The sequence below is a fragment of the Mytilus galloprovincialis genome, chromosome 1 (genome assembly GCF_965363235.1).
Source record: "Mytilus galloprovincialis chromosome 1, xbMytGall1.hap1.1, whole genome shotgun sequence".
Classification (NCBI taxonomy): Eukaryota; Metazoa; Mollusca; class Bivalvia; order Mytilida; family Mytilidae; genus Mytilus; species Mytilus galloprovincialis.
In genome coordinates this window covers 96,238,658-96,265,909 of record NC_134838.1, presented here as the reverse complement: position 1 = coordinate 96,265,909, position 27,252 = coordinate 96,238,658, and the positions used below count along the sequence as shown (strand labels likewise).

Genomic DNA, 27,252 nt, shown 5'->3' with positions numbered 1-27,252 from the left:
TTTTCACTATAATTTGACATTTAATATTGTATCAAAGATGTGTTGCCTAAAGCTTTGATTTTTTTTGTGTTCATATTTCATATGTAACTGTCTTTCATAGTCCATTCACTCTTCTTATTGCTTATGATGAGTTATTCTTGAATTCTCAACATTTCAATTTATATATCCACCTTTGATATACTTGATACAATGTATATGCACTTTTAATATATATATTCTACCTCTATTATTTCAGGTGAACCAGATTGTAGTACCTATGGTCTGTGTACAAGAAAAGAAAATGCATCAGTTTGTGTTTGTAATGGAGGATTTGAAGGAAAGAACTGCTCAGAGTTCATTTGTCCAGGGACACCTAAATGCAGTGAAAATGGTAGGAATTAAGATAAGCATTGAAAAATGTTATAAGTAGGTTGGATGTAAATGAAGTAAAAAACAAACAACATTTTTAATACAACAAAAAAAGCATATTTAAAAACATTTTTACAGTTATATAATATATTCTTATATATAAGACCAGTTTTGTTTCAGGTCAGTGTTTATTATCTGATGGAGCTAATGCCCCAGCCTGTTTATGTGACCATGGATTTGGTGGTCTTGCTTGCAGTAGTTGTCTGACTCACTTTGAAGGGTCAAACTGTGAGAGATGTGAGACTGGTTACATAGGCTACAACACTACTTGCAGTGTATTGTGTATACATGGAGAACCTACAGAATTAGGTTAGAAATTACAAAGCTTTATAGATATAAATGTCTGAATGTGCTGTAATTTCTCGAAGTTGAATATCAGATTATGGTTTAACATTTGTAACCAAGAATAAATCTTAATACATGCAGTTAAATTTATGATACTGTAAATTCAGAAATTATTGCGTGCTTTATTATTGCGATTCTGTCATTTTAGACTAAAATGCGAATTTATTTTTTGCAAAATGAAAAAAAATCTGTTTAATTCATATTAAAAAATTTAAAATGCTAGTTTAAATTATTGCGATTATAACCCTGTCTCATTTTTAGCAATAATAAAAAAATTGCAATAATTTCTGAATTTACAGTACCAACAGTGTTTTTCTATATCTTCACATTATAATTGTAAACTAGAAAGGCTATGAATATTGAGATTTTCATGAATTTGATTAAACTACTGACACCTGTTTGAAAAGAAAAATATCAAGTAAAATTATCTTGTTGCCATTCATGATGTTATAACCCTTATACATATGTTGTTACAGTTATTTTGAATTTTAATTAGGTGGAGACGTATGCCAATGCCATGATGATGATACTAATGGCCACTGGACAGGGGATGCGTGTGATCAGTGTGTGTCAGGATGGGATCTACCGTCCTGTACAGTGTGTACACCAGGTAGGTTCTTTTGTGTTGTTGATTTCCTTAACAGATGTTTAGCGGAAAGTGGTTTCCAGCATAAACCGATACAGGTATAAGGCCCTTGAATTACCAGTATGCTTTTATTATGTGACATTCATTCGAGGAAACCTTATACCATACAGAGAACAAACTTGCAATATGATTCTACTTCAAAAAAAGATTTATATGATAAATGTTTCTTTTTACCAATTATTAAAGGGAGATAACGACTATTTTCTTACAGATTATGTTGGTCCCGGACATTGTACCATACCATGTTCCAATGGGCAGGGTGATTATTCCGACAAGTTTGATGGCACAGGAGAAACTGATGCTATATCAGTAGTGTTCCGATGTTATTCTGAGGAATCTGATGGTAACTACACAGCTTGGTTTGGATACAATAACACTAATGACCACAATGTTTACATCACATCATCATATGAGAATTATGTGACAAAATCCAGCTCTTCAGTATACCCGCCAACAAAGTTTACACCAGGATGGACTGGATATGCATTTTCTGTCAAGTAAGCTACTTCAATAATTCATATACTACATATTCAAGGTTTCTTATTTTATCTATTTCCATTTTGAGACATTATTGTTTTTTTCCCCCAATAATCAAGAACAAAATGTGTTAACAAGTGAAACAGCAACCCAAAATCACCAGAAGACTGAAAGGCATCTAGAGGTCAACATTGTATTTGACACATTAGTTTTTTCACAATTTGTAAATTCTAAATCATCCTGAGTCAAAAAAGTTGTGAATAAGGTTAGTTTATCTGAACTTGATTATTTTCTGGACATCATAAAAAAATAATTAATTTCACATATATACTATTAAAAGTTTCATATATACCTTTTATCTTTTTTTCTGATTCAACCAGATAATAAATGTTATATATTTATTTTCTTATAGATTTAATTATTTTGAATAATCTTTATTGAATCACTTAAGGAATATAAATATTATTTTTAATTACAGATCAATAACACCTACAGATATTGTAACATGGTACCTCTCCTCATCATATGCTAATACAATCAAATCTGCATCAGCTGACCTATCACCAGAAATGAAGTGTCCAAATGAACCATTAGTGGTAAGTTCAATAAACAGGAAACATTGTAGTGACCATTGATTTCAAATTTGTTTTTTTTATTTTTTTCTTTTATTAATTTCCAAATTTATGGTCATTATTATTTCATTGGATAATTTGATTTGGAGTTATTAGTTTCAGAACATGCAGATTCTCAATGAATGGAAATGTGCATTTGGGTTTTGTATTACTGGATTACATCAGCTACAAATTTATTGTATTAACAACAACATCAATGATAGAAATTTTAATGTTCCTAAATGCACTTCGGTGTTTAAAATAATGAGCTTGGCTACCTATTAGCAATTGCGAATATGAGCTGAGACGCACCTCACAAATAGAAATATATGAATTCTCTTATGACATTAGTTGAAATTTTACAAAAATCTCACTGTATTGCAGGTGGTTGTTGCAGAGAAAACAGGATACTGTAAATGCCATGAGGGATACTGGGGATCAGAATGTCAGAATGAATGTCCAGGTGGAGCCACTGATTCTTGCTATGGTAATGGTGTATGTGACTTTACAACTGGTTCCTGTTCTTGTCATACTGGATCTTCATTGAATACTAGCTGTGAGCAGTGTGAGGCAGGATGGTTTGGTACAGATTGTTCCATTGTTTATGTTGACAATGATAATACTGGTAGTGGACAATACCTCGGAAAAAGTTACCACAGTGGTCACTTCATCACATTTGATGGATCTGTGTATAATTACCACTATCCTGGAGAACATCTACTGGTGTCTGGACAATTATTGTCAGGAATTCAAATAAAGGTCCATGTTTTACAAGTTTTCATGTCAGAATATTATTCCAGTGTTGGGACATCTGCTGTTGGAATCCAGATTAACAGTCACAAGTTGGCGATATCTGTTATTGATGAGAATGTGTCTACATGGTATGATGATGAAACAGTAGTGATTGGATCTGGATTTGAAGCTGTATCTGGAGTTACCTGTAAACAAGTATCATCCTTCCAGTACCAAGTCAGTGCAGGATCTGATCTGGTAATTGATATCTACATCTATGAAAACCATCTGGACATCCATATTGGAGCTGTGGCCAGCTTCTGTGGTACAAGTACTGGTTTACTCAGCAGCTGCAACCTTAATCATCTAGATGATTTCAAAACCAGGACAGGAGTTGTTTTGACAAGTACTGGAACACTCAATACCAACACCTTACACATTGACTTTGGTCAATCATGGCTTGTGTCAGATTCAAACTCAGTTTTCAAAGGACTGGTACCCATTGAAAATAGTGGAGGATTTGGTCTTTCAACCAATGGCTCACACATCATTACGGATCCAGTTAGCACTTTCACAGAATTTGTTGTCACAATAGAAATCAAATTTAAAGCAGATATAGTATCACCAAACTGTCACACAATATGGTCATACAAAAAAGACAACAACATCTTCTCAACAGTTGTGTGCAATGGGCAGATAACTCTTTATTACCAAGACAAGAAAATTACTTTTTCATCAATAACAGTTGATGTTGATACATGGTACCACTTTGCTATTGTATGGAGATTGGATACAAGAGTAATAAGTCTCTATCTTGTACAGGAAGGCTTACAGATCAACACAGATGTACATGTCTTAGATGTTAACGACCACAATCCTTTAACACCAGGAGGAACATTCATGATTGGTCAATGGAATTACCCTACCAATGAAAGAGATGGTGTTAACTGGGGTTTCATTGGTACATTTGATGACTTCAGAATATGGAAGAAACAACTGACCCTGAATCAAATCAGAAGTTATGCCTTTAAACATATGACCGATACTTATACTGGTTTGACTAATCACTGGAATTTCAACATGGGATACGACAGACTATTAACTGATTACATTGGAGGATTGAAAATAACAATGATATCATCACCATGGAACTTCCCAGTCTGGACTCTGGTTGACTACTCATTATCAACACTAAGTCTGAATATTTACCAGGTTTTCACAAATCCAAATAATGTTGATGATGAAATAGAAGAATTCTGTAAATCTGTTGTATTGTCATCTGTTTATAATAACGCATGTACAGACTTTGGAACACAGATCCAGGTATATGTTTACAAACAATGCATATTCAATAGCAAGATTACAAACAGTCAAGACTGGACCATGGAACCAATCATTACATTGTCTGATCATTGTTCACTGAACCGTGAACTAGTCACATGGCCTGCTAGAGCATGGTGTGGATCCTTCACATCACGTCATTTCCCAAGATGGTCAGGTAGCTCATGTTCAACACCTTGTGTATCTGGAGAATTGAGTACAACATGTAACTGTGATGGTGGATTCTGGGGATCACACTGTCAAAGTATCTGCCCATATTCAGCTGATTTACCATGTGGAGGTGGAACTTGCTTCTCAAACAATGGAACCTGTTCCTGTCTGTCTAATTTTGCTGGTGACAACTGTGATGCGTGTGCCACTGGATGGTATGGAGCAGATTGTTCTGTAAGTGTGGCTAGTATTCCATCATCTGGTGTTACTACCAAGGTATGTTCTGTATTTGGATACAGTCACTTCTCTTTGTTTGATGGACAGACATTTGATATGACAGCTACAGGAGAATTCCTATTTATTCAAGATCCAACACTGTTTGCCTACGTAAGACAACTTCCTTGTGGAGAAAATGGTGCAGTGTGTGTAAAACAAATATGGATACAAACTCAAGGTCAAAACCTGACTGTGGTATCATCTGCACCTGGAGAAGATGGAATTCTGCTCTTACACAACAGCCAGCCAATCGTTCTTGACAACATGCATAATCTTACTTCCACAGTCAGAGTTGTTCAGAAAGGTCAGACATCAATTAATGTTGAGTATGGATCCAATATCCTGACAATCAACTACCACAGCTTATTCCTGGAAGTGTTTGCTAAATTAACTCAGTGTACTACTGGAATGTCAGGACTCTGTGGAACATGTGACTACAATAAAGACAATGACTTTGTCATCAGCTCTGGATCAGCAGTGTCCATGACTGGTATCACTCAACATACCATAAATACAAACTATGCTGATTATTGGAGAATGGGTACTAATGTAGGATCTGGATTTAAGTATGAGTTTGATGGACTAACTGAGCCTCAGAATACCAATGGAAATACTTTTGTCTTGGCCTTCAATGGAGCTGGAGCATATACTTCACAGCTAGAGGACATGTTTGGTAACAATGGGGATGCAACAATACAAGTAAAATTTGCAGCAAATTCTGCCACCGGCCTTATCCTAGCATACTACAAGCAGACCTCAGTCAGTATATATCTCAATGGAACAGTCCACATACTGTGGGGTGATGTGAAGATTGATACAGATTATACAGCACAGATAGATGTATGGTATCAGGTATCACTGACATACACACACTCAACCAACAATCTAAAAATCTACATCCTCACCAACAGTGGTATGCAATGGTGGAAACAACTAACTGTACAGACTAATGCCTTGATACCTGGAGGAATCTTTAAAGTTGTTGATTGGAAAGAAAATGCTCCAGTTGTATTCCAACACTTTAATGGGAGAATATCTGAAATCCAAACATGGAAGACTGCACTAGATATTTACCAGATTATGTATACATCAAAAACATTACTCTCAAAACAGTTTACAGACCTGACATCTTTGTGGATATTTTCAAAAGGTTACAGTTACATTGCACTTGACGTTATAAATAACTATCAGCTAATATTACCATCAGAAGATGTGTATTGGTGGCCATCTAATGTGGTTACTGATGGAGATCCACCAACATCTCCAGAAAATGAGACATTGAGAGTTGTAAGTGAGAGGAAATGTAGAGAGTATTTCATGGAGTCTACCATTCCTTCAATATGTGGTCAACTTGGTGAAGCTGTTTTACAATTTTATTATAAATCCTGTGTAAGAGACATGATGTCTTCTTCAAATGAGCTTGGTTATATCTATAGTTTGGTTTCCTACATAGAATACTGTGAAATAATTGTCAATCCACCAACATCACCCAGAGGAGCAATCTGTTTAGATGGTACCAATCCATATTTTAATCTTCTGTGTTCACATCTTTGTAAGTTTGGAAAACTAAACACAGAAATGGTGTGTGAATGTGACAAAGGATACTGGGATACAGACTGTAGTCAAGTGTGTACTGGGGGCACTCTTTCACCATGCAGTGACAATGGGTTATGTATCAAGGAAACTGGCCAATGCTACTGTTATCCATCATATAGCAACGAAACAGACTGTAAAACATGTTTGGCACCATGGACTGGAACTGATTGTGATGTCATATTACCAGATGTCACTCTACCTACTGGTTCCCCACTTTTACAAAATCATACTTGTTCACTTTTTGGGCATGGCCATTTGAGAACATTCAATGAACTACAGTTCAACTTTATACATGCAGGAGAGTACTATGTACTAAAGTCCTCAGATACCAACATATACCCAGAAGTTCAGATTAGAAACACTTATTGTTATGATGACTCTATATGCACTACAGCAGTTGCGATCAAGTACAAGAGCAACACCATTGTTATAAGAGGAAGATACCACAATAACCAAGATACATTAGTATGGATAGATGGTCAATCATTTGTTTTTGATGGTCAAGTCGAAAAGGATCTGCCTGATGTAATACTTAAACATCCAACCAAGTCAGAATTTGAAATAACAACCAAGTCAGGCAGTAATTTAATGGTGTATGTAAGATCACTGGACCAACAACTCAATGTCATTATCCAGACCAAAACACCATTCTGTAAAACTCAGGATTACCTGTGTGGACCCTGTGACCCAGCTACCACAAATGTTCAGACCTACTCAGCCACATGGGTCGTTGAAGAAGTCCACAGTTTGTTTACAGTAATATTTACAAACAATGAAGTATCGGAAAAGAGATCAGTATCAACAGCTGGATTGTGTATCTACTTCAATAACTCACTACTAACTACTGACTTCTTACCAGATATAATTATCAGCAGTATAGACTTCTCCATAGAATTTTCCTTCCAACCAGGTGACAATACAGGAGTCATACTTACATATAATACCAAGCTTTCCTTTATTGTTTATCTAGATGTCACTGTGAAGTTGAAAATTGATCAGAATATATATGATACTAAAATAAATGCCACACTTGAACACTGGCATCATGTGAGCCTGGTATGGCAAAATGTGGCATCCCAAATGGTGGTTTATGTCTACAAAGAGGATGGATCATTTGAATTTGTATCATTTACTGTGGTTAGTCAAGATATGTTTGTTGCCTATGGCTACTTTGGATTTGGACATCCACCACAGTCACCCCTGCCAACAGACACAGAACCTTATCACCAGTACTTCACAGGAGACATAGATGAAGTCAGAGTTTGGCAGAAGGCTTTATCATACAACGACATACTTAAATACCAAATGCAAAGAGTGATAATTACAGAAAAATCACTGGTAACTTACTGGAAATTTGATGACTATGGATCTTCATTTATTTACGATCTGGTTAGAGAACACCACATACAAGTTGTAGACTATGGTATACTTAGACAGACAATAAGATGGAGAATATCCAGTTTACCATTAAATCCACCAACTATTCCATATTTCCACACGTATACAGATCTTACACATCAACTGACAGCTGACTCAAAATGCACTAATTTGATATATGGATCTGTTCTGGGAACAACTAATGGACCAACTGTAGGTGTTCTGAGTTTCTACTTTGCTGCCTGCACCAGTGATATGGCTGGAGCCAATAACCTAGACATGTCATTATCTGTTGTAGTTGGTCTCTCTGACCTTTATATTTCATCAGGATGGTTAACATCATGGCCTGGGGCTGTCTTCTGTAATGATTTCAAATCACTGATTTTCCCTGGATGGGTTGGTTCTGATTGCACACAGAAATGTGACTTCCATGAGTCCATCAATCCAACATCTTGTGCATGTGAAACTGGATACTGGGGATTGTCCTGCAACAAACTATGCAATGGTGGAACATTGAATACATGTGGTGGACATGGCGAATGTAGCCAAGCTACTGGAGATTGCCAATGTCAGATGAACTGGGCTGCACCAAACTGCACTTCATGTGCACCTGGTTGGTCAGGAGAAGATTGTTCAGTCTCAGTACAATCAGTGCTAACTAGTGCAAAGAACTACTTGGGTGATATATCTGGGGATGGACATATAACAACAGTTGATGGGGCAAGCTTTAGATTCCAAGAGCATGCTATTTATACATTCTACCATTATAACAGTATAAGTATTCAGATCCAGACAGGACCTAGCAGATTTTTCCATACTGCAGTCAAAGAAATTGCAATTAAAATAGACGCTAAGATTGTTACCATCAGTACAATTAATGGTGGACATGTAGAGATTAATGGCCAGGTTAACTCTCTGAGTACAGTAATGGATATTGGCAGTGGTTTTCAGATTGGACCATTAGATAGCCACGTGTACAAAATTTACAAATCAGGATTTGAATTAGTTATATATGTGCAAGAGGACTACATGAATGTACAATTGTCAGTGTCGCATACATATTGTTCCTCATCAGAAGGTCTTGTGGGTCCTTGTAGTATCAGATCCCACAGCTGCACTCCAGGGAACTATGCTTGCCTTATTCAGTTCGAAGGATTAGCTAAAGTTTGTACAGATTATGTCCTTTCAAGTACCTCGATCACAGACTTCATAGGTGTTTGGCATGAAACATACAGCAATAGTATATTTAAAGAAGTGAACTCAACATACACACCATCTATAGGTCTTAACATCAATATAGGATGGGTACAGACAGTACCTTTCCAAGAGAGTTTTATAGGAGAATCAACGACTATAGAAACAAGACTAAAGATAACGACCCTGGATGTAAATGGTGATGGTGGCACTGTACTTTCCTACAGTTGGAGAAGAACATTTGCTGTCTGTATCGTAAATGGAAGATTTTTGGTTTCTTTGGGTTCCTATGTAGTACCAACAGGAATATCAGTGCAGCCAGGTCAGTGGACACAAATCTCATTGGTTTACAACAGTATAACAGGATGGATCACATTCCATTACATCTATAATGTAGAAGTCAGTGTGTTTACTTCAGTATATATTGGATTAGAAGCATTGCCACCAAGAGGTACATTAGTCATTGGTGACTGGCAGCCTCCTATAGAAGGTGGAGGATCAATACCACCAGGAAAATTTGTTGGCACACTTGACAGAGTATTAGTGTGGAACAGACCATGTATTCAGACACAGATCTTTATACACTGGAAGACGAGTATAACACATGTTACAACAGGTCTTGCAGCTGGATGGAACTTTGAAACTGGATATGGCAAAACAACTTTGGATATTGTGAATAACTACCCAGTGACAATATCAGATACTGGTGTAGCATGGGTGGCCATACCTGACCTACCAGATACCAGAACAATAAAACCAACAATAGCGATCAACATTGGAATACCAGAAACTACTCATACTGAAAAATGTAAAGGACTCATTCAGAGCAATGCATTTACAAGCCAATGTGGTTCATTCTCAGAGAGTTCATCATTTTACTTGATGGCTTGTATAGAAGATGTATCAGTCACAGGTAATCTAGACCTCAGTATGGACAGCACTATAGCATTTAGCTCTGTATGTGAAGTAGAATCAGGACTTTTATCATCACCATACCAAAGTTTATGTAATGACTTCTCTTCAAGACAATTTCCTATCTGGAAGGGTTTAGAATGTACAGCAAAATGTATATTTGGGAAGTTCAATCTGGATACATCTTTCTGTGAATGTAATAATGGTTACTGGGGAACATACTGTGACAAGGAATGTCCTGGAGGTGCCACGAATCCTTGCAACGGACATGGAACATGCCAAACAGGTACAGGAGAGTGTGCTTGTCAAGTTAACTGGCAGGGAGATTCCATCTGTGGTTCATGTACTACTGGGTTTACTGGTACCAACTGTGATATCCAGGAACCAGAACTACCACCAAATGCACCAATGGGATGTCTTGCACGTAAACATGGAGCATACTTAAACTTTACAGGACATGGAATGACTTATGCAGAACCTGGAAATTACAGAATGTTAGAGATGAATAATCTAAAAGTAGAGGTAAGATGTACATTTTGTTCTGTATTTTCTGTTATTTATTATTTCTAAATGGTTCCTATATCTAGTATTGATGTTAGTTTAAGTTATTTAACAGCTTTAACAAATAAGCCTTTAAAACTGCTAGAAATATGAATTCAGTGCCATTAAGGAGGCTCGTGGGTACAAAAATTTCAGCAAAAAATTAAACATTTGCTTTTTCATAAAAAATTTTAGTTATTGCACTAATAGTTATTACTTTATGATATGATACAAAAATTAACCAAAAAAATCAATTCGGTTTGGTCCCAGATGACTTTTAAAATGTTTATACCATTGCAAAAGCTCCAAATTATCTGCCTTTGGTGCAAAAATGCTATTTTTTGGCATTAAAATTGAAAAATCTTTTTTAACTCATCGGTGACCTATATTTTTTATTAATGTTTTCAAATAAGCTATACATAAACTAAATAATTGTAAAATTTAAGCGATTTCTGTAATTAAGTTCTTTTTTTATTTCGATATTACCTCTTTTTCTCCTATTAGTTCAACAGAAAAAAAGTGCCTTTTCAAAATTGTATGCTTCTTTCGAAGGCAGATTGTGAGCGTAAATGATAGGTGACCCCTCTTTTTTATTTTATTTTTCTATCAGGTATAAGATAAAGTTCATTTATAGAAAAAATTAGCGAAATCTTATATTAAATAAAAAAATGATTTAGACCCGCGAGCCCTCTTAAGCTTATTCAATCAACTCAGTGCCTTACATAAAACAATGACTGTACAAATTCGGCTATGTGAATGACAATAATCATAAATTAATTGAATTAGTTAATGATTATTGTCATTGATTCACATAGCGGAATTTGTACAGTCATTGTCATTTAATTCCAGTAGTTCATATATTATTTGATGTAATTTGGACGATTTACTTATTTTTTTAAAGGATGATGCAAAGTTTTGAGTTAAGATATTCAAATTTGGTATTTGTTTGTGCATTCATTTTATAATTGGAGTCATACACACCATTTTTTTTGGCAAAATTTGTTTCAAATAAAGGCAAATCCAGATGTTCATCCTGTCAGATTTTTTTGATGATCAAAATTAAAAAACTATGTTTTTTTAATCCACAAAAATTGATACCATAAAAAAATTAATGAATCCATAGTAGTATTGCATTCCAAGGATGAAAAATTAAGCAGTTGTAAAAGTATTGAAAAAATAATCAAATTTTACTATTACATGCCCATTTTATCATCAGTTTTGAAAGGAGTAAGAGGATTTGCATGCTTTGCCCTTAAAGGTCTCTGATCAATAATTTTGCAATAACATATATATAATTATGTATACTGAAGTTAAGAATTATGTAATTGGTCTCAATATTAAACTTAGCCAGCTTATTTCATATATAAAGTTCAGCTGAGTTTACAGTAAAATATACATATTTTCAGGTCCGTCAAGTATCTTGTCAGTGGAGAAAGAGGCAGTCAGTTTGCATGGATTCAGTGTCAGTTAAAGTTCAGCAAATTACAGTTGTCTATATGTCCAATAATGATTCTGTCTGGGTAGATGGTGAAGAAGTCAATGTAACAGTGGAAAATAGAAAACGTATAAGTATTGAAGGTGGATGTAAGTTTGTGATCCACAGACCCGAACAGTTTGTCATACGGCTTGTCGTCAACCCATTGGGCTTTGTTGTTCGTATCAGACGCCATAGTTTCTACACAAGATACATTGCTGTAGCCAGAATTAAACTTGGAACAGATTACTGTTGTAGCTCACCGCCAATGGGTGGAATTTGTGGTGGTTGTATGGACTGTTCGTCATTTAGTCACAACCTTCCATGTGCCATGGATCTTGCAACAACAACTCAAACAACACCATTGACAATTACAACAACTGCAACAAATGGCACAACAGAGACATCATTATCAACAATGGCATCACCAACAATGCATAATGCAGAAGAGGGTGTTATATTTGACCCTAATAAAATAATACCAGGAGGCTCTATAGTAGAAAGTGAGGGTATTGACACAACATTGGTGGCAGGTATCGGACCAGGTAATACTGTCTGTAATAATGATGCTTCAATGATCACTGAAAATGTACAGATTTTCAACAGCCAATATGTATCCATTGAGTTCTTTGTCAAGACTTGTCATGATCCAAAATGTTATGGAACAATCCTATCTTATACAAGTGAAAAAACATTTGCTATCAAAAACTATTATGGAAAAGTTGTGATTACATATGGGGATATGAAATATGAACCTGACCTTAGTCTGGAGGATAACAAATGGAGCCAGATTGCTTTAGTTTATGATGGAAATAGTTATCTTGATATATATGTATTTGATAGTAATGGAGATTATACAAGAGATCTGATTGAACTTGAGGGTACAAATCCTTTCAGCGGAAAAGGAAGACTTGCCCTTGGAAAATGGCAACCGCCACCAGATGGCTCTGAAGACCAACCAATCAGTGAAGGATTTGAAGGATGTATTGATGAACTAAGGATATGGGAAAGGTGAGTTATTTATATTTCTCTAATTCTTACTTGATTTATCCTTTTCCTGACCTGTTGATTATTTTTATTTAATCAACGTGTTGTTTGTATGATCTCAATTCTTTATTGATCAAAACTCGATTATGACGTCAAACTTTCTTGCTTTCTTCTGAATTTCCTATTGTGACGGCATGAAAAAGGCGACTGAGCCCGGTGACGTCACACAGAAAGAACACATCTTTTTTGCAGAAATTAGTTTGCCTGCATATTGTTTAAAAATCGTTAGAGAAACAGATTCCACAACTCAACTAAATCTCATGTAATACAATATTTATCCACTCTGGACAGTTAAATTTTAAATTTGAAAATTTAACTGTCTTGAGTGGATAAATATGGTATTACACTTGATGCACTGTGAAGAATCTATATATATTACAACATTATTTTTTGGTATTCCTTGTATTATATTTTTTCATTTATCTATCTATCTATACATGTATTAAAAAAATCACCTGTATAGAATTTATTGTGATGATCTTCTACAACAAATTTCGTTATGCTCTTGAATAATTTTATCCCTATTGTATTGGTTAAAGTCCAATTATTAAAGAATAAATACTTTGTTTCATGTTTTGATAAAGATTAAAACCTTTTTATTGGCTCTAGACATTATCATATCCATTAATAGTGATGCAACCTCCAAATTTGAAACATTTCGTTAATAGTATACAATTGTCAATAGTATATCATTTGGCAAAAGTTTGAATTCTGATTTCATTTCAAAAAGAATTATGCAGCTGCAATAGGGTATGTTTCATTGAAGAGAGAGAGAGTTATTTCCCTTTGCAGCTGTGTTAAAGTCTTTTAAAGAGAACAATTTCACCTTGTAATACTGACAATAAGACTTTTAAGAAAGATAACTTTCTGAAAAATTTCTTTTAAATATAGATTCATCACTATTAACTTAGGTGTGGAGTTATTATCAGACTTCTTGTTCTACGTGTATACATTTTGGTTATAATCAAATAAGTAGTTTGCCCTCTATTATATATAGAGGGCAAGGGAAATCATTCTAAACCAATTACATTATTGGAAAACCATCTTTAGGTATAGAATAAAGGAAGAAATAAGATAGTAGTAGTCTACTAAGAATTTGTATTTGACTTTAAATAGTTTCCATACAATTGTAAATATCCAGTATCATTTATTTGGATTTATGTTTTTTGGGGAAACTTCTAATCAAAGTACCAGTTTTTAACTCAGAATGATTGACAGATTAAAAATTATTTGCATAAACGTCACTTTATTTGGTGTTTTCAGTTCTTACATGAGCTACAAATCAATCAAAGTAAAAAATCTGATTTTATCTGATTGCTTAATAATATTGCACCAAAAAATGGAGTTTTGACACTGACATAAAAAAATAATAGAAAGCTGGAAGCCTGTAAATGATGAGTTTAGGGCAGCAACCATTTAATTTTGATATTCTGGAGGGGGGGATATGGATTTTTTTTCCATACAAACTTTTTTACTTCATAAAAAACAAGTCTAAAACATTTGTTTTTTCTTTCAATTGTAGCATATAGTGGCAGCAGAGGGTGAAACAATCACATTTTTTTCTCCAGAAAACACAAACAAAACAAAAACAATTTTTTTTTTTCTTCAAAAACTGGAAACAAACTTAACCCCCCCCGAAAATGAAATGGTTGCTACCTTATCTACCTTAAAGAATTATTGTGTACTATATAAATAATGTTTACTTTTAATTGAACAGGTATTTAGGTTTGATGGAGATAAAGTCACACTGGAGCAGGACCTACAGTGTAGAAGATCAGGGTTTAGCTTCATTGTGGACCTTCAACGAAGAGCAAGGTAAAACAATCAATTATTTTCTAAATGTGGTTTACATGTAAAGAATTCTTTTATATTGCAAAAAAAAAAAAAGAGTTTAAAACAAAAAAATATTATACAATTACTGTCTTTTGGTGAGGTAAATGTGTGGTTTTATTGACTTTATTGACTTGAAAAACTTATATTCACTGACGCCAATGGCAGAAGTAAATATCAGTTTTTCAAAAGTCATTTTAACCGCATATTCACCAAAACAAAAGACAGTAATTGTTTGATTCAATATTCCAAGAGGAATGTATGTAATGGAAAATATTTACCAAAACCAATTGTACATCAAACGTTTTTATTTTATCAAAATTATACACCTTAAAGCATGCGACGTTTTGCGCGGTGAATACACTTTTTCCACAGTGGAATATGCTTATTTATTCAAAATCCCCTTTGTATAGAAAAAAAACTACTAAAATTTTAGCAGTATGGAAAAATTACATATATCATGTGAATAACTGAGTCAAAATATCAGTAATTAAGAAAAAACAATGTATTAGGGAATCAATTATTGCATTCCCTCTGTTAATAGAGGCTGTCATGTTGTAAACATACTATTTCCTGATAATTTGTTCATATCTAATCACCAAAAAGTATCATTTAAATAATATGAACTTGATCCTCTTTCACAGGTAACACCTGGCTAACATAAGAAAACTATTTGAGATTAGAAAATATGTTTTGTAGATTTTATTCATTTAAATTCTACACCCTATATAATAAGGCACTTTCAATCCTTACTTGTAGATGGCACATGGACTGCTGAAAAAAGTGGAATTGTATTGAGAAATCCAGTAAGCCCATTCAGTGGAGGTGTTGAGAGTTTATCAGATGCACCTATACCCTATGTGTCTGCTCCTGTATCCATCACTCTCCCACCCTTCCTGTCTGCTTTTGGAAAGAGAAGAAAACGTTCAACTGATGAGATACATTTATATTATCCTCAAGATCTGTGTGAAGATATTTTTACTACAAGTAGTTTTGCAAGGTATGTTATGTTGATTGAATTGTGTTATTTTTAGGTCACACACTTTTATAATTAGTCCAATAGTCTCTTTGAGGGGTAACAATCTGCTCTATCACCTTTTCATCTATGTGTCAATCACTTTATTATACTGATTGTTTAAGCAAGTTACCATGTGTTTAAAAAAAAAACTTATTTTTTCTTTTATTGCTGGTAAATACATGACAAACTTGAAATATGAATTTTAGAGTCAAAGCTTTCTTTGTGATATGTATTAATACACTTTCTAACTCATTTATAAATACGTCCTTGTCATACCTGTTTGTCCATACTAAAACACATTGATAAACCAACTAAGAAAGCATGACAATCCAGAATTCATCACAAAAAAAAAATCATATATACTATAGTAATTTATACTCACTAAAATAGTACAACATTGCAAGAATTTAAAAAATCAATTGAAGACCTAATACAAGCTTTTTGAATTTATACCTCCATTTATATTCTTCACAGGAAATACTTGAAAGTATGAATGAATACAAATGTATAAAACTTTTTAAAGAGCATATAAATCTAAAATGTAGAAGCTGTGTTTTAGAATATTGGAGTAATATTCTGCATATTGATGACAAATGAAAGTCAGTGAAAAATTTAAAAATTCTGATATTGATCTTTGATCCAATATTATAGAACAACTTGTCTTCTTGAGTGAAATTGTTATCCAATATTATAAAACAACTTGTCATTTTGAAATTTAGAATTGGAGTAATATTCTGCATATACCAATACAAATTAATCATATTGTCTTTACAACTGTGGAATCATAATGATTTTTTCATGAATTTCATGGGTATTGATAAACTTCAATTCTGATGTTCAAAGAAGTCCCAATTACCTATAGGAGTGTATGTAGACTTTAGCAAATTAGTGAAATTTCCAGGAAATATATATTTTTGTTTAATAAATCCAAGAAAATAAATTAATTCCTAGTCACTTGAGATTCTTAACCTATCTTATACTGGAAACTAATGTTAACTACAATTTTCTTACAGCACTTGTCTGGCTGCTGGGAGTGGATTGAATCTTGTTTACAAAACAGAATGCTTGCAAGCACAGAATAAGGATGAAACTGTAGATGCAGTCATTGAATATGCAGATAATTGTCAGTTTAGATTAAATATGGACATTTGGCCAGTATCAACACTTTGTACTGACATGGCTAATAACCCACTTTTTAGCAGTCTCTTGGGTGATTACTGTGAACCACAATGCTTCTTTGGCACCAAAAATGGAGGAACAACATGTATTTGTAATAATGGGTACTGGAACACAACATGTGACACTGAATGTCCGGGAGGAGCAACCAATCCATGCTCAGGATATGGATCATGTGATGACCAAACAGGAAACTGTGACTGTCCTCTCAACAAGCAAGGAGCAGATGACTGTTCTTTATGTTCTGATGGATGGATTGGACCAGATTGTCAAATTGCAGAAAACAAACTAAATGGTAATAAATCAGTTGCCTTGGCATCCCAGCTTGGACATATGACGAACTTAGATGGTTTGAGTTTTATAGTACGGGAACCATCAGTGTACACACTGATGACAGTTAGTGATGTTCTGGTCATACAAGGAAAGTACATCATCTGTCATCAAAACTACACCTGTATTACATTTTTATCTGTCCGTCTGGGAGATTCCACACATGGATATTCCACAATCACAATCAAAGCGCCTAAACTGGACACTAACAAACCAATTGTCTACCTAGAAAACCAGGAAAAATCAGTTGATGAGACCTTGTACTTTCATGGATTTTACTTTGAGAGATTAGATATAGATGAATTAAAGATTACTATTGCTGACAATGTAGAGATTCTAATAAGATTACAAGGCCAATATCTGACCATGGAGTTTTTGTTGAATTTCAAGTACCTGGAATTGACAAGTGGATTGCTATGTGGATCAGGAGAAGAAAATTCAACTCTAAAATTTGAGCAGCTACTGTATAGGGAAATATATTCACCAGATGTCTGTACATACTCAGGAACTATTCAAGGATCTTCACCCTCGCCAATTGTGTACACCTTGAATTTCAACACTGTAGTATTGGCTAAGAATACCTCATTACCTAGTTCACTTGACTTTACCAGATTTGCAGTAGCACCTTGCAATGAATTCATACATTACCCATCTATACATGACAAAAACCAAAATGTTGGTGGATACAGTTTAAATTTTGCCTCATCTATAATATATGGTGATGTAGACTTGTATACAAGCATTGGGTCCAACATAACATTTGAATTCCTTACCAAGTTAAACAATGACACAGACAAAGGAGGTGTGTTGTTCTCATTTAGTAACAGAAAATTATTCATTGTTCAAGTATATTCTGACTCTGTTCAGATAATTTACGAAAATCAAACATATACAACAAATCTAACTTTACAATACAATGAGTGGAACAAAGTAGTGGTTATGTACTATGGAGAATTGGGAGACTTTGATATATACGTCTTCAACAGTGAAGGGAACATCAAAAGAAGAAGCTATGTTTTGCCATTAAACATATTCAGTGATCCTGGAACATTATCCATAGGTCATTGGCAGCCCCCATTTAATGGCAAAGTACTCATAGCACCAGAGGCATTCAGTGGACTAATAGACAATTTCTTGGTTTGGAAGATATCACTAGAACCGAACATTGTAACTGACATTTTTCAAAAAGATCCGTTGGATATACAACATTTGCTAAGTTCTCTATGGCAATTTGATGAGGGCCAAGGCTCTGCAACATCTGACTATCTCCAAGGAACTATTATTAATTTACCTATATCACCATGGGTACCACCCGAGTGGATACCATCCGATGTCTACTATGTAAAGAACACGTATCCAAAGATCACTTATGTGTACTATGAAAGTTCAACTATTCAAACACAGGCAGAAAGTATATGTCACCAAATTGTAAATAATACATACACGTCATGCAGCAATCTATCTTCAGCAACGAAACAAATATTTTACACAGCTTGCCTTCAGATATACAGTGCAACCCTCAATTTACCATCTGCATACAATGTAATATTGAGTTTTGGAAAAATATGCCAGACATCTCAAGATCTTGTTGCATCCCCAACAACTATGTTGTGTAACAGCCTAACTTCAATTGACAAAGAGAACAGTGGATGTTCTAAGACCTGTGTTTATGGAGAAATAATAATAGATGGTTCTTGTTCTTGTGCACATGGTTATTATGGATCATCATGTACTAAAATATGCCCTGGTGGATCTGATTCACCATGTAACAACCATGGAACATGTAACACAGCAGGGCTTTGTGAATGTGTCTGGAACTGGAATGGATCGGTGGATTGTGGAACATGTACTTCAGGAATGAAAGGATTAGACTGCAGAGTTTTGTATGAGGGTTCCTCTCTTGGCACAAAAGCATATATCACAGGCAAGGCCGACTTCATGGGATTTAATGGTTATCAGATATCATTAGATACAATATCTGGAGTATACACAGTGTTTGACTCTCCTACGAACTTTGCTGTTGAAGTGTACCAAGTGAACTGTATGTTTGGCTCATGTATTATTGGAGTTTCAATAAAGACATCATTAACTCAAATTGTAATTATGCCATCAGGACAAGATGATATGCCTCCAATCGTTTATCAGGATACAGTTAAATTAGATTATGGAGTGACTACCGTTATGTCAGACATGACCATGGAACTGAAATCATACACTGACCTCGAAATTACTGTTGGGACAAGTACTATCAAAGTAACAGTACAGAACCAGGGTATAGATGTATCATTGAATGTACAATCATCAGTCTGTTCAATAGCAACTGGAATCATTGGAAATTGTACTGGTACAAGTGATACCTATGAAACCTACAATCAGAATGACCTCATGCATTATATAGAGACTACGTATGTTTCTGTTGATGGACCAATCGTTCAAACGTTGTTAACTGTGTTTGGTCAGAATGTGACATTGAACTCTGGATTTGCTTTGGCATTTAATCAAACTTCATCTGTATCCGAGACATTAACATATAGAGACAATGACACAATGAACAGTCAATCATTCAGTCTTAGTATGTACTTCAAACCTACTGCGGAAGGAGGTGTCTTGTTGGCATACAGTAAAAATACAACATTCTCTATACTTAATAGTAATCCAGTCACAATGGAATGTGGAACAAAGTCAATCTCAACAACTATCAGTCCACACATTGGTGAATGGAACCAGATAATCATAACATTTGATGGAACCAACAACCATATATACTTCTATCACTACGGTCCTAATATAACTATCAGTTATGAAGTCATAAATGATTTCTGTCCGAACCTATTTTTGGAAGGTGGGAAGATTGCTCTAGGAGAATGGATTCCATCATTTGAATCCGACAAATATACTTACACTGGGTCTTTTGTGGGAGAAATAGAAGAGGCATCCATCTGGAAAGACCCAATACTATCTTCACTTATCTTCCAGGCAGAGAGTCTGAATGTGAAATTATCAGGATTTCTAAACAATGTTTCATCCTTATGGTCATTTTCTGAAGGTGTTGGATATACTGCATTTGATAGTGTTTTAGGAAATGACATGAGTCTTCCAAGTTCCCCATGGCAGTCACCTGTGTGGGTAGTATCTGACAAAACATTGAAAGTTATAAATGATGAAGTTGCCATTAATATCAATACTCAGCAAGAAGCTGTTAGTTTTTGTACCGATTTCTTTACTGCTGTTTCAAGTTCCTGTAGCGGTGTTTCAGCAAGTACTACATTCTGGTTTAAAAATCAATGCATCTTACTTGGAAGTTCTACTTCAAATGTTAGTGACAGTGTTACCGTTATGATAAGCTTTGCCACCGTGTGTGGTATGAATGGAGGCAGTACAAGTACATTATTTAATAGTATGTGTAGCTTGAATACATCTGTACCTTTCTGGGTTTCACAAGTTTGTAACAACTGCGGATTTGGCTATTTAGGATCAGATGGAGCTTGTATTTGTTACTATGGTTTCCATGGAACCAACTGTGATCAATTCTGTCCGAATGGAATTACTTTACCTTGTAATGATAGAGGAGTGTGTGATACAAGTGGCATGTGTCAATGTGAAGGTCACTGGTCTGGATCAGCATGTAGTAGTTGTGCAACAGGATGGGAAGGAAACGAATGTGTTGTCATGGAAACGGGACAACCTGCTAATCAGTCCGTGTTGGTGGCACAAATAAGTGCAAACGGTCAGATGATCTCTTTTGACGGACATTTAGTTGATTTGACTATCAAGGGCGTATATTTATTATTTGGACACTCAGATGAATTAGTTAATGTTTACGGACACATGTTAACATGCTATGATACTCTCAGGCCACATCTTTGCTTAAGAGATATTGTAATCGATGTCGATGGTACTTTTTATTATATCCGATCGAAGAACAGCTTCCAGGAGTCTAAAGTTGTATTATACACAGATTCGGCTGAAATAAACGTTTACGACAAGTATACCACCAGTAAAATGGATATTTCAATCTCCCAAACTAATATTTTATCTGTGACCTTCATTAACATGGAACTATCAGTCAAGATCATATATGTAGACAATGGACTTATCATGACAATTTCATACTCAAATAATAAGTGGATTTCCGAAGCAACCCTGATTGATGGCATACTTACATCATGCGAAACAAAGTCTGCTATTCAACTGGCTGCTTGTAACTCTTCAAGAACAAATATCTGTACAAATTCTGTCAATACCACATCAGAAGGTTCCTGTGTCGGCCAGTTAACCTTCCTTACAGTTGAGCTCTTCATGAGCAGCTATGTATTTACTGACAATATTGTTGATGAAAAACTAGAACGACAGTATATTATTACAGGTCCAGCTTGTCTCCAGTTTAGTGGATCAGGGATATATGTTAGCGAAGTTGAAATGCCGACAACAGTCTTTACAGTCGAATTCCATGTCAAACCAACAGCCGTCAATGGACCGATGTTAACCTATCATACAAAGAGTCATCAAACTATTGTTGTTAATTACAAAACTGGTATTGTCATTATTGCTGATGAGATCGTGTATCAAACAAACATTTTAATTGAGCTTAATGTATGGAACCAAATAAATCTTGTATGGAAACCGAGTGGTTATAAACTGGAGGTTTACGTTATATCTGGTTCAGGTACAACCACTGTGAAGGAAATATCATGTTCTTTCAATATTTTCGAAACAGGAGGAACTCTAACAGTGGGACAAATAGGCGATGGCGTTACTTCATTGTTTCCGATCGGCACATTCAATGGATATATTGATGAACTGAGGATATGGACACGTCCACATAGCCCATCAATTGTCAGAAACAATTGGAGAATTTCTGTAACAGATAAGACACCAAATCTTCATGCAGTATGGTCATTAAATGAAGGAACTGGTTATGTAGCATCAGATCTGAAAAATTCACAACACATGTATATGGTAAATTATGACAATACACCGACTTGGGCGGCATCAGACCTAGACCTAAGCCCAGGTGTTGATTTGAAACTTCCCGAATTGACTGCATTGACACCACTAAACACTGCTATAGATACAACACGATGCGATGACTTGCTAAAATCTTCAGAATTGACCACTAACTGTGCTGGTCTTGAAAACATTTTATCATCTCTATATGACCAGTGTGTGATCTTAGTGCAAACTACAGGAAATCCCGATATGGCAGAAGTTATACTCTTAAGCTTTTCTGATTACTGTAAGGAGGCTAAAAATTTAACAGATTCGCCAATTAAAAGTATGTGCAACCTAGTAGATGTATATGAGCAATATGTATCATGGTATGGAGGATCTTGTAGTAATGAATGCATTTTTGGATTTGCGAACAATAGCATTTGCTCATGTGATTCATCCCATTATGGATCATCTTGTTCTGGGGTGTGTGGGCTAGGACCAATGGGAGCTTGTAATTCACATGGAACATGTGATTCGTCATCTGGACAGTGTGCTTGCCATGCTCATTGGTACGGACAAAGTGTTTCAGTCTCACAATATTGGAGATCATTCCCAACATTGTTTACTGCTACCATTTCAGTTTCTTCTTATTCTTGCGTAGATTGTTCACTTGGATGGTATGGAACAGATTGCAATTTTGTAGTACAGAACATTGAGGGCCGTCAGTCATACGCGGCTGGTTTAATATTTGCGTCATACATTACAACTTTAGGAGGTGCATCGTATAGAATAATATTACCAGGAATCTACAATGTGTACCGTGTTTCAGGACTATCAGTTCAAGCCGTATTCTGGCCTTGTAATGGCGACATCTATTGCCGACAAATTGAAGAAATTTCTATTAATAGTGGTGGACAAACTGTTAGTGTTATGAGATACAATGATACATTACAACCTATGCATGTTGGAGGCTCAACAACATTTGAGTTCGCAACAACAACAACGGTAGCCGGTATAAATATAAAATGGATTGTAAGAGAGTACATCCGTATAACAGTTGGGTCGTTTACAGTATTGGTAGCAGATAGTAACATCGGACTTATCTGTCGGTTTAAAGTAGGCAAAGATAGTGGGCAGACAGCCACGGGATTACTTGGTAATGCAGACAATACATGGTGGATGGACCTTGTATCGCCATCTGATCAGTCCGGTGTAAATTCCTCATTCATTGATCAGAGTTTATCGGCTTCATATACTGGTTCATGGACAAAGAAAGAGTTTGGTACATCGCTTATATCAGTTCACACTTGGCACACTGACCGACAACAGAATTTATCAACATCAGGGTACCTGCTTCATTTAACATTACAAACTGCTACCTATACTAACATACATATGACTAAGGATATAACTACGTTTACAGTTTCTTTCTGGATTCGAATACAGGTACATCTAAGAAATCAAGTTCTTATTGTTTATCAGCTGGATGGTCAAAATCTAACTTTATCTGCTGAAAATGGTTATTTAGGAATACAGTGGGGAAATACTTGGACATCTACATTAGAAATGAAAGTTGGTTCATGGATATATACAGCTATAACATGGAAGTCTGTCGATGGTGAGTTCCTTATCTATATGATGACCGATGGAGGGTTACAGTACAAAGCAATAAGGAATGTACATGTAGCATCTGTATTGAATATTGAAGGAATGTTCTTGTTTGGAAATAACGATAGTCCATTGGAAATCGATCATGCTAGAATTTGGAAAGTGTCCAAATCTCTCGACACTATTCTCTCTGGAATGTCCGTTTATGTTGATGACATAACTTCAGATAACGAACTACTATCAGTAATTGGATTTGATGAAGGCACTGGACTCATTTCAAATATGGCAACACCTACGTCCTCGAGCACAACACAATTGCCCGGCAAAATTACAGAACCAGAAAGCGATGATTTATGGCTTCCATCAGACATACCAACTGCAAAGTCTTACTTGCCGAAAGATACTGCTCCATCAAATGTGAATGCTTCTGTTTTGAACGATTGTATTGCAGCCTTAAACAATTCTGATCTACAGCAATATTGCAACGATGTAAGCAACATAACAGAATTCTTTTTAGAAGCTTGCTTGATGGACTATACAAATGTTGGTGAAAACGCTACGTACATACTGCTTATACACAACCTTATATTCTACTGTCAAACAACTTTTAATGTCGATGAATGTAAATTGAAAGACTATTTTGATTACTGTACTACAGACACCGAGACAGAATCAAAAGACGATATAATGCTGATTATTATAATTGCTATCTGCTGTATAATACCCATTATCATATTATTGTTATGTTGTTGCTGTTGGTGGCAAGGACTTCTTTGTTTCAAAAAGAAACATCCTGTAACGGACAGTCATAAGGAAAAGATCGTAAAAGAAGATTGCGAGGAGGATGTTGATGAAGATGTGGCTTATTCAAGAAGTAGGATAACTTCGCGTACCGGAAACTTCTTATTTGAAGACAATGAAGGATTTGGCCGACTTGATTCTCGTGCTGGTTCTGCCATATCAGCATCCGATTTCCCTATTCTTTTTGAAGCAATTGAGGAGGAAAACATGGCTTCGCCAGCTCCACCTCGTGGTACACTCTTCACCCCAGCTCCTGCTCTATCTAAACCATCTCATTCAGGTGGTCCAAGGACTAAATCATCATTATTAGCTACCTTAAGTAGCATTATTCCACAAGTGAGGTCTAGACCAAAAGGAGATCATCCAAGCCCTGCCGATATTCAAATTCAGGATACTAATATGGATGACGAAGGAAACCAAAATGTTTCACTACCAAATCCCATGACATTTAGTAGACATACAAACGCAACGCCAGTTTTTGGCAAAAAATCGCCGTCTGTTTTCACAAAACAGTCATCAGCTACTCCTGTATTTGGTAAATCTCAATCGAACGGTCAGTCTAAACAAGAACTTGATGATAATGGCAGACCAGTTTCTGCATCATCTGTTGGATCAAGAGCCAAATCTCATTCGCCGTTCGTTATACCTGGTAATAATGACGGTGACAGGAAAGAGGAAACAGCCAGTCCATTCCAACCCGAAGACGCCCATTCATATTCTGTCATGAACAGAGGTTATTCACCGGAAGTCGGAGAGATGGAGCCTGTTTTCTTAAAATCACATCATGAGCCGTTACCAGTACTGACTGAGGTCCCATCAATGGAAACATTTAAACCTGAAAACATTGGAAAGAAAAAAAACCAAAAGAAAGGCAGAAAATCTAGAGCTGCTGATGCAATACATGCACCCGTAGGAACTACGACAGGGAATGATTATTCTGGCAAAAATTCTGCAAATATTGGAACGGTTGCGCCTATGTTAGCAAAGTCCTTACCTATGGCGAGTAAAATACCGTCATTAGAAACATTCAAACCAAACACTGCTGGCAAAAAAGTAACTGGAACTAAAGGGAGGGCTTCAAGTGCATCAGATGCTCTGCACGCACCAGATGGAACTCTCTTTGAAAAGGTAGAAGAAGTAATTATCCGACCTCCATCGTATAAGGCACCATCATCGCCAGGACTTCTGATAGATTTAGACGATGCATTTGATTAATAACCAAACATATATAGAAAGACACACATGGTTATGATTTTTTAAAACCAAAATGTGATATGATTTGTGATTTATTTGTTTTTATTCGTCCATTTAATAGCTTTACTTCATAATTATTCGTCCTTATTTTTACTAAATTTTTATTTCTACTTTGTTGTAAATTTTTATTTTTATTTATGCTATTGTATTGTTTCTTGGGAACGGAAATTAATTTTATATTTTTTTATGTATCACATGTGTCCTTAATAATTAAGTCGTTGCCATATTAGCCAGAGATTTTGTTACTTTTGAAAAATAAGATGAAATACATACATTTTTATGATTCAAAATTTGGATGTCAATTAACGAATGTTTTTTTTTCTAAAAGAATACAAGTTAAAGGAAAAAATTATTTAAATATGTTGGAATTTTTCAAAAGAAGTAACCATCATCATGATTTAATAAAGAATTGTTTTTTTTTTTAAATAAAAGATAAGATGTATACCTTGTTATACTGTCAATAACCTGAATGTCATTTTAAAAAACGTGTTGTTTTTTTTTAAAAGAATACAAATTTAAGGGAATTTTATTTTAATATGTTGGAAATTGTTATAACAAGTAATCATGAATTAATAATAATAATAAAAAATCCTTTCTAGAAAAAAAAAGAATTTTTAAACATTTATAGGAAGTTTAATTACAAATTACATCAATATTTTTAAATAGTGATCACACTTATTTTTAGAAGTTGAAAGTATAAAGAACTGTTTAATAAAAATTGAGCAATATATATGCACGTTTCTTTTTAAAACGACAGAGGCTTTTCAATTCTTACATTTAATAGCTCAAAACGTACTTATGAATATTCAATATATTGATTTTATTTTAATTATATCTACTAATGTTCATTCATAAATCTGTGCAATCATGTTTCTTTTTTACTAAATATATAATAAAATGTATTATATTTTTCACCTGCTGTGTAATAGTTGTCTACAAAGGTTCTCTAAAAAAAAATCACTCCAATTATCTTTCTTTAACCACAATATGATTATCTGATAAACTAGAGCTCTGTGGATCGAAATGCTCCCGGCCATTAAAACCACCAAATTGGTTTGAAATATTGGAAACAAATTGATCTTGTATCCATTAGAGGTATTCAAAGGAGATGTGAGGTATGAGTGCCGATGAGACCACTCTTCACCCAAGGCACAATGCGATAAAATTATACAATTGT

The 27,252-nt window shown here is 35.0% G+C and overlaps 1 protein-coding gene across 1 annotated transcript in view; it reads left to right on the top strand.

Moving 5' to 3' along the window:
* The window catches only part of LOC143045966 (uncharacterized), a 52,382-nt gene extending 25,393 nt beyond the window's left edge, over window positions 1–26,989 (top strand). Inside the window, exons 17-26 of the mRNA XM_076218853.1 lie at window positions 236–370; window positions 529–717; window positions 1,250–1,363; window positions 1,611–1,896; window positions 2,355–2,472; window positions 2,872–10,587; window positions 12,012–13,090; window positions 14,844–14,941; window positions 15,716–15,956; window positions 16,988–26,989. Coding sequence (XP_076074968.1) covers window positions 236–370; window positions 529–717; window positions 1,250–1,363; window positions 1,611–1,896; window positions 2,355–2,472; window positions 2,872–10,587; window positions 12,012–13,090; window positions 14,844–14,941; window positions 15,716–15,956; window positions 16,988–26,036 — 19,025 coding nt within the window. The 3' untranslated portion in view covers window positions 26,037–26,989. The remainder of the gene's footprint in view (window positions 1–235; window positions 371–528; window positions 718–1,249; window positions 1,364–1,610; window positions 1,897–2,354; window positions 2,473–2,871; window positions 10,588–12,011; window positions 13,091–14,843; window positions 14,942–15,715; window positions 15,957–16,987) is intronic.
* Window positions 26,990–27,252: the final 263 nt, after the last annotated feature.